We start from the raw sequence: 11,498 nt of genomic DNA on the forward strand, positions 1-11,498 counted from the left end.
TGATTATTAACTACGTGAATATAAAAAATTATTCTAATAATATATAAAAAATAAAACATTAAAGAAGTTTATTCTTGTTGATTGTACGATTAAAAAATAAATTATTTCCTCAAATACATTTGCAAATGCAATCAAAAATAAAACACCGATCATAATAATAGTAACGTATTGAAATAACGATTGTAGACACATGCACTTTCTTAACCTTAAATTATGTGCATTATCGTTTTCTAAATTGTATTTCAATATATAATTATTATGGCGTTATTTCTTCATTCCAGTAAATGTATTACATATCTAAGAAATATTTCCAAATTAATTCAAACCAATGGGAGTAATATAAGATTTTTATGCTTAGCAAATGTACCAAATGTTCCAGAAACGAATGTAAGGTTAGTTAGCTTTATTTTCATATGATTGATTAATAACTTTTTAGTTATTATTATTTATATTTATATTAAATTTTATTGAAGTTATTATTATTATTATTATATATTTATTTGAAAGTTATAATAGAAAGCAGGTAGATTTTTATACCTATCAAAATACAGAACGGAATATAGATTCGCTAATTGAAAAAGTGAATAAAAAATTGGAAAATAAACAAATCATTGATAAACAAACAATTGATGAGATTATAAATGGCATACAGATAGAAGGTAAAATTATTTTATATATTATTTTATATGGACAAATCTTGCTAATGTGGTATGAATCAGTGATGGCAAATGGGTTTGATCTGCATGCTTAAATATATACTGATATTTATTGTAATCTTTTTCTTCTACAAGATATATTGATAAATGAATATAATAAATACAAATGATTACGCGTTTAATCTTATTAGATCTCGTATATATAATTCTATCGAATAGTCTGTGTTTTCTATGAAATTTTATTGAACGTGGAAGTGAGTTTTCAATATGTGTACATACCATCAAATATTACTTCTATGTACTACTTTATTTGTCATTTCTGGTATAAACTATTTGCAAGATAATTCATTACAAATAATTAAACAATATGTAAAATTATTTATTAATCGTTGGAATACACGATATTATTTCATTTCAGGAAAAATCGATTCTTCACAGGCTCTATCAATTCTGCAGAGTTGCAATTTATTGTTGCAATGTACACCCGAACAAAGAATGAATCTAGCGACTACTTTGTGGAAATTATTTAATATTTATAGTAAGTTCATCCTTTTACTTAATCTTGTTTTTTCCTTCTTTCTTAACTTTGTAACAAAATTTAACTTTTTTTCTTTCTTTTAATTTAAGATATCCAAATGGATGTGTCATATTATAATTCGCTATTAGAAATATATTTAAAAAATAAATATGAATTTTCTCCATTGGACATTTTATCCGATATGAAAAAACAATCTATTGAGCCGGATGAAAGTACATATAAAAAACTTTTAAAGTATTATTGTACGAAGGGTAATATCTCAGAAGCTATGACAGTATTTCAATGTATGAAGGATGAAAATTATGTATTATCCGATGATGTATTTAATTCATTCATTGTGGGATATACTCAAGTTGGGTAAATATATTTATATTTTTGTTTTTCAGTAGAATACTTTCATTGTTATTATTAATTTCTATAATCACTACATTTGCTTGATATTAATATTAAATAAATTTGTTCTTTTAAGTGATCTAGAAAGTGCATTAAATGTTCTTAGAATCATGAAAGATTTTAATGTAACTCCTACGAATAAGACTTACAGTACATTAATGTGTGCTCATGCTACACATAATAATACACGAAGTATACAAGAAATATTAAATAAATGTCGAATGGAAGGTATATCTTTTACGAATGAAAATTTATTAGATGTAATATATACTTTGATAGCTAATAAAAATGTGAATTTTGTCAACGAGGTAAGATATTATTAGAAAATATTACTGTGCAAAGAATATATATATATATATGTATATACACATTTTTGAATAATACTAATTATTTACAGATGCTCGCTGAATTAAAAAGACCATTTGATATTGAGGTATTCGAATTTATATCAAGGATCATTGATCTCAAACAAGAAAACATAGCTAAGAAAATGTATTATTATTTTCATTCTGATATGAAATTCTTATTAACGAAGTTTCAATTTGAAAATTTCTTTTTACATAAAATAATATGCTGTGCGGTATGTATGAGAGAAAAAAAAGGCAAACAATATTACAAGTTTTTCACTCTAAATTTAGTGTTTTGCATATTAAATTCCTTTCTTTTTTTTTTCTTTTTGAATCAAATTCAATCTTTGGTAAATATAAAATTGTATTCAAAATCTATTAGAATTTTGGAATTTGATTTGCAAAAAATTGAATTTGGAGTGTGAAACATATATATTTATTATATATCTATATATATTTATTATATTTTATCTTAGCCAAATGAAAAAGTTGTAGAATTGTGTAATGAATTTTACACGTTTTGCGACAATAAAAAAGTATTTGTCCAAGCGATTTATTATGCTTTCAAACAAAATAAGGATGACTTAGCATTAAGTTTATTAAAAGAATGGAAAAATAGAGGACATAAACTTAGGCCACATTATTTTTGGCCAATTTTATGTAAATTTCAACAAAATAATGATATGAAAGGTACTATATTGATTATTTACTCTATATATATATATATATATTTTTTTTTTTATAATTACAATAAATCTAATATTGAATTTTTTCTATTAGGTCTTCTAGAATATGTGAAGAATATAAAAGAGGTATACGATGTTGTACCTTGTGTAAATACTGTTGCAGATTACATTTTACCTAATATTTTAACTCCTATCTTGAGTACTACTTTCATATTATCACAATACAACATACCGGCAGAAATAACAAGGAATGCTTTAGTTTATTATTGGTTATCATGTTCTAAAACAAGGCTTAGTTCAGAATATAGTAAGTAAATATAATAATTATAATTATATACAGGGTGGAACACAATATCTCTATCCAGTTAGAATATTGTCGTTGTTTATAACAATATAACAAATTTTATATACGCAACTTACACGGCATGCTGAGGGGCATGTTTTGGCTTGAACGTTTTTTGCGTGGGTGGAAGCATAGAGGAGATTTCAATGATTTCAATGATTGGATTTTCATAGAGAACAACGACAATATTCTAACTGGACAGAGATATTGCTCCACTCTGTATATAAAAATAAAAATATGCAACCTTAAATGCTATATAATTGTTAATACATTTTATTTGTACAGTTAAGGAGCATCCATATTATTACGATGATTTCATATTGAAATCAAAACTCAAATTGGCATTATTTAATACAGGTGATATTAATTCTTATTTGATAATTGCAAATAATCTCAGTACAAAAACTAAATCTGGGGAAATAGAAAAAGTTTCTTTCGATGAGAAAATAATTGATGTTTTGAATTTCTTAAAAGAAAATCCAACGCGTATTTCTCAGGTATATATATATATATATAATTGCACATATATGTCTTTTCAGTTATATTTAAACATTTGCATCAAAATTATTTTAAATATTTTATTTTAACTTTCAGATACTAGATTATATATCAAAGAACGGAATAAGTATTTCTGATGATACTCATAAGATTTTATCCGAATATCAAAAGAAATCACCAATAAATAAAACATCACGTCTGTTAAAAAATTTAAGGAAAGTCAACAACTCTTCGGTAAAAACTCATTCACTCGAATTCAATAAAATTGGAAGAATTACTAATTAAGAAAAAAGTAATATTTTATATTTTAGAAATATAAAATAAACTAGTGTTAATTAATACTCGAATGATTAATTTTATCTTATGTGTATTTTGTTTTTTTTTGAATCCTTCTGTAAATCTATCTGCATGTCAAAATCTAATTAGTAATAATACGTATCTTGGGAATAGATGATAAATATGACAAATGAACATAAAAAACAAATAATTCGATACTTCAATAATTGCATTCTCTTACTTATTCTAATTTTACACATTGCCACTCAGTAATTTTATGGTATCATATAATATATTTTATGTTTTTTATATTAAACATCGTTAAAATGATTAATATAATTCTACCGTAACATGTTGAAAAATTAGTACTGTGTTAAGTGGGTATAGAATTGATAAAATTATAGAAAAATTCAATTGATATGTTGTAGAAATTAAACACTCGGAATACCAATGTATCAGCCCACAACAATTTTTTTTATGAATAAATTAATTAACGAATACTCCAAAGAAGAAAGTAGAAAAGTTTTGGAACAATATATAACCAAAAATCCTTCTGATGCTACGGCCAAATTAGCTTTAAATTACGCGAAAAAATTAATATCAGAAGGTGATATTAATGGTAAGCTATATTTTGTTTCTTTCTATTTGAAATTTTTTCACATAAAAGATAATTGTTAAATGAAACATTGAAATATTTTTAATCATATAACTTTTGAAGTTTATTCATTTCTATTAAAATTCCCAACGATTTATATTCGCGTGTAAAAATATTAAATTTTTCTTCTTTTATATTTTTCTTTTTCGTAAATCTATATAGTTCATAAGGAAACCATGGAGAGTCTCTTTATTTTAATAGAAAATAATAATATACAAAAAGAAAAGTGATTTCTAAAATGTATATATATTTTAAATGATTTTTAATTATTGATTTAGATGCAGCAGAACTAATAAAATATACCGGTCAAATGATCCAAGTTAAAAGTTACCTTATACTAGAAGAGACTAGAAAATTATTAAATGAAGTTGCTTTAATAGGCAATGATGTAATATTACACACATTTGTTGATATACTTCAACAACAAAATTATATCATAGCACCAAAAAATTATTTAAACTTGCTTATTACAGTTCATGTTAATCGGTATGTATTTAATAATTGTTTATTTAATCATACGAATTTGATAAAATTAATATCTTTGAGCTTATGTGGTAGTTTTTAATTATATATTAGAAGAGAGAACATATTTTTAGTTTATAAACAAAAATATGTTATATCTCTTATCGCTTATTTTGTGATAAAATCTCATGCAAAAGGAAATTCTTTTCACATTATGACATTTATCATACTTGCAGTATGTGTTCTTTTAATTACATTTTGTTTTATCATTTAATAGAGGCAATATACGCAAAGCTTTGGAAATGGCTGAAATTTTGAATAAAAAATATAATTATATACCTGCATTTCATCAATTAGTCAAACTAGTTGTCTTAGTAAACGATGCAAAGATATTGCAAGAATTGATGAACATTGCTATTAAAAGTTACGATGAAGAATATATTTTAGGAGAATTAATAATATGCTTTTTGAGGAAAAATTATCAAGAGGAAGCTAAGAAGCTATTACAAGTAAACAGTTCAATGTATTTTTTTTCTTTATATCACGTGTAATATTATTTATAATCTGATTTGTGTTCCCTTTTTCACAGTTTTTTTGTACATCCAATTACAATTTAGAAATAATAAAAGAGATTTTGCAGTATTATTCTTTAACAGAGAGAGATTGGCTATTAAATAAATTACTTGACTTTACTATTGATTATCCTAATGCAAACAGATTAGCTTTGTACGAATGTCTTGCCTTCATTTACGGTCAGTATTATAATTACATTCTTTATAGAACGATGTACAAATTTATTAACAAATATTTCATATAACTTTTAATAATTGTTATAACGCATCTAACGAGTAATTATTATTTAGTTTCAAGGAATGATCTCTTACAAGGAGTAAAATTGTGGGACAGAATGAGAAAAGAGAAAGTATTACCAACTGCTAAGATAAAAAGTATGTTACCTATTCACAAATTAAATTAAATTCATTTAATGAATATCAAAATGAAAATGTTGTAAATTAATGTAAACACTCATTTGTGTGCACAACGGTTTATGCATAGTTTTTGTAAAATTTCAATTTAATGTGTCTATAATATAATCTCCAATTATATATATATATATATTTCTTATCATAAGTGATACTTCCAAATGAAGAATAATTAAAAATGAATTGTTGCAAATGTTTTTGTGTTTTTATTTTACTTCTTAATATTAAATTAAAAATTTTGCGAAAATTTGTAAAACGTAATATATAGCTGTGACAGGATGATTTCTATATGCCAAGTTAACAAAAATATTTCTCTTTTTCTTTCTATCTTTTTCTTATTTTGTTTTTTTTTTTTTTTTTAGACAAATTGATAAAAATATTTTCATATATTTATACATTTTTTTTTAAATGTCAATAATAAAAGTACGAAGTATAAAATAGTGGCTTTTTAAAACCTTTATCTATTTTCTGCAAAAATATAAAGAGCATCGTAATATATGTTAAAAGAGTTCTACACGCTAAGTTAGAAAATATTCTTCGATGTTAATGTACTCTTCACATATAACATTAATATTTTAAAAATATCCAATTATCTTAATAATTTACAAGAATTCTTCGCACCAATCTGTAAGACACTGATAACAGTCATTTGATTGTTTTGCATTAGCCGAACAAGCGTCTTTCATCCACTCTTGAAATAGCTCTTTATTTTTCTTCAAAACTAAATATTGTCCAAGTACTACGTATGCCTAGAAAATATAATGTGTGTTTAAACATATATATTTATACAATTAACCTTTAGCACTGGAAAGATTTTTTAGGAAACATTTCATTATCACAATTTTTTACAAAAATAAATGAAGTTATTATAATTTGTTTTTATTGTCACATTATGAACTAGAAACTTTTTTATATTTAAATAAAAATGACTCCCGCTTCTGAGCCTTCAAGTGTAAAAGATTCAAATATCGTACTTTTTATTGTATAATAGAATGTAATATAATAGAATATATAATATGATAGTTCATGCTATATAAAAATTAAAGTTTTTTATTACAAGTATTATTAGAGAGTAGAATAAAATTAGTACTATGTGTTGTATTGTTTAAAGTGAATGGATATAGAAAATCTTTTAAAATAAAATTTGAAAGAACGTATTGTCAGGATAAACACATACCTTATCAAAACCAGCCGCTTCCAATCTTCTTCCAAGAACTTCACCAACACCAGCTAAATCGGTGACTGGTTTTTCTCCCATAGGCTCGGCCACAAAATTTTTATGTTTCTGTGATGTGCTAGACATTTTGAACCTAAAATTCTCAAATGGAATATTGTTAGTGTGGTCATACGTGTAGCAGTAATTGTCATATGTTAAAAATATTATAAAATATAAAATATAAACATTTGAATTTCTTTATGTAGATAAAAATAATGGACATTGAAATGATGCAAATATTTGTACATTCTATGTAACAACATAAACAAATATTTATTTTATATAAAAAATTTGGATTTTATATAGAAATAATAATATTGCGAATGAAATAATATATAATAGATAAATTTCTATGATAAAATTGTTAGTATAATTGTTATATATTGTTGATATAAATAACTAACTAACCTTTTATTCCTATCGTTGTTTCTTTCTTCTTCTATTCAAATACTGATGGAATCTTTTATATATACACTTTTTATACAATATTTAATATTGAATTATGCAACTTTTATAACTTTATCAATAATTAATAAATATAAATGGCAAATTACAGAAACGATTACACGCTAAGAGGTTAACTGCTATGGACTTCTATATGTATTTATATATTTCAATATGAGTGGGGGAGATGTTGTTCTGAGCGCTATCTAACGGTGAAGATAAAAAACACAAACTCTAGATCTCTTTTGTGTTTTATCGACGTCGATAATAGTAGATTTCTGTTTTTTATTTTAATGTTATGCTTTTTTTAATCTTATTTTTTTTTTTAATTTATATTTAAAGCAAAATATTATGATAAAATGAAAGTGATATTTTTACTTGTGTAAAAAAAGAAATTTAATATTCAATGGAATGAAAGAGAAAAGGAGAAATAATTTCATTTTTAATTTCAATAAAATTAAATTTATTTATTTATTCGTGTTTTTTTCTTTTTTTTTCTTTTTCATTTCATCTTTTTCTTTTTCATTAAGTAATATACAGTAGCATGGACTTATTGAAAATATTCTGTGTTTTTCTTTAAGCAAACAAGATTTATAACCATTTGATTGTGTAAACTTTTCATATGATGCATATTATACAGTCATAATACATTGCATATATTACGTTCAGAGCAATCAAAGTGTTAAAATAAATTTGTAGTTAATTTTTCTCATAGTGAAATAACGATCGTGTTATATTGCAATATAATAAATGGTATGTTCTTACAACGTCTTTTTAAATTTACGATGTTTTTAACGAGTTATTCACATATTTTAATGGTAAAAACAAATTGATATACGTATTCGTAACATGGTTAAACATCTAAATTGGCAATCGTCCTCATTATTATCATTATTATTATTATTATTATTATTATTATTATTATTATTATTATTATTATTATTATTATTATTCATGATTTTCATATATTCGAATAAAATTAAATTAAATACAATTTTTCTTTGATCTTTTTTTTTTCGAGAAAATAATATCGTAGGTTGGATAAAAAAAAGAAGAGTATAATAAAAATAATAATAATAATAATAATAATAATAATAATAATAATAATAATAATAATAATAATAATAATAAATATATATATATTTATAATAATAATAATAATAATAATAATAATAATAATAATAATAATAATAATAATAATAATAATAATAATAATAATAATAATATATATTGTAATAATAATAATAATAATAATAATAATAATAATAATAATAATAATAATAATAATAATAATAATAATAATAATAATAATAATAATAATAATAATAATAATAATACGCTTTCTATTTTCATATATGTTATAATGTCGTTTTCTTTCATTGGTTTTATTAAAAAAAAAAGAAAAAATGATCGTTTGCATCTACTCGAAACCCTAATTACTCGAGTTCCGTTCGCACGGTTTACTCATTCTTTTCATTTTGTTTATGTTTATTGAAATTTTTGATGAAAAAATCAAAGAGTCAGAGGAAAAGAAAGAAAAGAAGAATAGAAAAGAAGACTGTTTAACGATAGAAATAATGTTAATTTAGTTTATATGATCAAATTATTAATAGTTCGTTCACATAACGATGGAAGAATCATTTCGAATTGGTCCTATGTCATTAAAATGATATTATATCTATGTTAGTATATTGTTAACTATTTAATTATATCGATACAGATGCATATGTGTATACATACAATATATTATTTCGTATATCCATATATATTTAAAAAATACAATATATAGACCGTGCAAACGGCTCATCTTCTTTGGCACGAGTGAGAGGTACTTGTAACAATTTTTCATTTATTATTATTATTATTTTATTAGCAATCGTCTACACACTACTAATATTTTTCTTGAGTGTTCTTTACCTGTTGTTCATTATTATTTTTGTTTATTTTTATTTTTATATAAGACGGAAGCACCGAACACAACTCCTCATACTGCACATATGTTTTACGTTTTTATTTATGTATATTATGTAGTTTATTTTGTTATTATTATTATTATTATTATTATTATTATTAATATTATTATTATTAATATTATTACATGTTATTTCTTTATTTCATTTCGTTATATTTTGTTGTTGTAGGTAGTTTTTTTCTTTCTATTTAATTATAATGTATTGATCGAGCACCGGCTTAGAAAAGTTATTTTAGACGGATTCAATTATGGCCACTTGTTTTGACATATTTTGTTATATATTTATTTAATTATTTTATATAACTATTGAATTTTTAATACGATACGTACAATTATTGAAATAGTTCAGATTATTAGTATTTCTCTACTTACATCTTTTCTTATGCTATCAAAGTTTTAACAAAAAATAAAAAGTAACTTAATTCACATAAGTTTTTTTCCTTTTTTTAAATAAATAAGCTAGTATTTTTTTAACTTCAATAATAATAATTATTATTTATATTAATAACTTATACTATAATTTCTCTTTGTATTTTCGGTGATTGTAAAAAAAAAAAATAAAATAAAAGAGAAAACATAAGATATAAAAATTTCAGTCACTGATTTAAATCGAGTGTATCATATTTTTTTTTATTTTCTTTTTTTTTTTTTTTATCTAACTCAATAATAATATAATATATATATATATTGTTTTTTTTTCTTCGTTTTGGCACGCAAACAATTTTACACATGTATCACGAACATCGAAAATTTGGTTTGAAAGTTCGTAGCTTTTCAATGATTTTCTTTTTTTTTATGTTTTCTTTTTTTTTTTTTTAATGCACAAATATTTTATACACAAAGTGGTCTACATATTTCAAAATTTGAAAGATAAAGACAAAGTTGCAAATTTTGTAATTTATCCATAGTAGTAATCTAACAAATCTTTTTTATGTATTTATCGTTTTTTGTTTTTTGCTTTTTTTTTGTTTTTCATTTTCCTTTATCATTTTCTTATTCTTTCTTGTTCTCTCTCTTTTTTTTTTTCGTATTTACTAAAAAGAAATAACATATAAGAAAAATTAAAAGATAAAGAAAAGAAACTTATATACGAGATTGTTAATCAACTAATTATAGTACATTAAGTACATGTTATAACAAATAAACAATTTTTTATTTCTACGAGATCATGATCACAGACGAACTTAATTAAAATATATGTACCCATAATTATGAAAGTGTTCTAATGTAAGTCATATATTTCTTGTATCGAGATATTTCAAGATTTATACTTGAACACTATATGAATTCTACACAATATTGAAATAACAAACATCATCTAACGATTCATTTTTGATAATATCGTTTTCAAATTACATTGAATTTATTTAATTTATAATAATATAGTGCGTAATAACTGATAAACAACTCATTTTTTTTATTCATTTTCACTTAGACCACTTTCATATTTATGGGTACATATCTATGTATCTTACTAACGTAATTAATTCATTTAAAAAGAACACAAATGAAACATTTTTTCTATAACGAATATTGTACATAATTCGATTGATTTAACGAATAAATAAATAAATAAATAAATAAATAAATAAATAAATAAATAAATAAATATTATATTATATTATATTATAATAATATACACGTACAGGTATACGTATACGTAATAAGTAAACGTTCCATAACATATTCAGCTATCAACAAACAAATAAAAGAATAAAATAAAATAAAATAAAATAAAGAAGCGCACTTCAGTTCAACTGCAATCATCGTAGAAATGAATTCTCTCGTGATCTCTCAGGTGATGTCGATGTTTGAAACGTCTCTTGCAACTTCCACATTGAAATCTTGGACCAACTCCGCATTCCAGACGTAAATGTCGCATTAAGTTGCACTTGTGCGAATAAGTCCGACCACATTTTCGGCAAAGAAACGGTGGCCTGTCCTCGTTATCCTTTATTCTCTTCCAAGCTGTAACATATTGTTGTAAACAAAAGAAATCATTCGTTAAGTATTAACAAAATTGTACACA

The 11,498-nt window shown here is 23.0% G+C and overlaps 2 protein-coding genes across 2 annotated transcripts; one reads left to right on the forward strand and one right to left on the reverse strand.

Annotated features, from left to right (window-relative positions):
• Nucleotides 1–11: 11 nt before the first annotated feature.
• LOC107067534 (bicoid stability factor) lies at nucleotides 12–6,030 on the forward strand. The gene is made up of 15 exons (XM_089179781.1): nucleotides 12–392; nucleotides 508–659; nucleotides 1,075–1,194; nucleotides 1,284–1,551; nucleotides 1,664–1,895; nucleotides 1,985–2,167; nucleotides 2,411–2,624; nucleotides 2,715–2,927; nucleotides 3,249–3,460; nucleotides 3,558–3,743; nucleotides 4,182–4,356; nucleotides 4,671–4,878; nucleotides 5,132–5,363; nucleotides 5,444–5,606; nucleotides 5,718–6,030. The coding sequence occupies exons 1-15, from the start codon at nucleotides 259–261 to the stop codon at nucleotides 5,828–5,830; spliced, it is 2,805 nt and encodes a 934-aa protein (XP_089035907.1). The 5' UTR covers nucleotides 12–258; the 3' UTR covers nucleotides 5,831–6,030.
• Nucleotides 6,031–6,204: 174 nt separating this feature from the next.
• On the reverse strand, nucleotides 6,205–7,665 carry baf (barrier to autointegration factor). The gene is made up of 3 exons (XM_015323138.2): nucleotides 7,462–7,665; nucleotides 7,015–7,147; nucleotides 6,205–6,586 (listed from the first exon to the last, which is right to left on the reverse strand). Exons 2-3 carry the CDS (start codon nucleotides 7,138–7,140, stop codon nucleotides 6,440–6,442), a joined length of 273 nt encoding a protein of 90 aa, XP_015178624.1. The 5' UTR covers nucleotides 7,141–7,147; nucleotides 7,462–7,665; the 3' UTR covers nucleotides 6,205–6,439.
• Between the last annotated feature and the right edge of the window lie 3,833 nt (nucleotides 7,666–11,498).

The sequence above is a fragment of the Polistes dominula genome, unplaced genomic scaffold, assembly GCF_049000335.1.
Source record: "Polistes dominula isolate Pdom_NZ unplaced genomic scaffold, Pdom_raw_medaka contig_27, whole genome shotgun sequence".
NCBI classification, from domain to species: domain Eukaryota; kingdom Metazoa; phylum Arthropoda; class Insecta; order Hymenoptera; family Vespidae; genus Polistes; species Polistes dominula.

Excerpts from the sequence above, each read along its gene's own strand:
- LOC107067534 (XM_089179781.1), top strand. The coding sequence starts at position 259 with ATGGCGTTATTTCTTCATTCCAGTAAATGTATTACATATCTAAGAAAT. Across the intron at positions 1,896-1,984 it reads ATGTGAATTTTGTCAACGAG|ATGCTCGCTGAATTAAAAAG; the intron begins GTAAGATATTAT and ends AATTATTTACAG. Across the intron at positions 4,879-5,131 it reads ATTACAGTTCATGTTAATCG|AGGCAATATACGCAAAGCTT; the intron begins GTATGTATTTAA and ends ATCATTTAATAG.
- baf (XM_015323138.2), bottom strand. The coding sequence starts at position 7,140 with ATGTCTAGCACATCACAGAAACATAAAAATTTTGTGGCCGAGCCTATG. Across the intron at positions 6,587-7,014 it reads AAGCGGCTGGTTTTGATAAG|GCATACGTAGTACTTGGACA; the intron begins GTATGTGTTTAT and ends TATATTTTCTAG.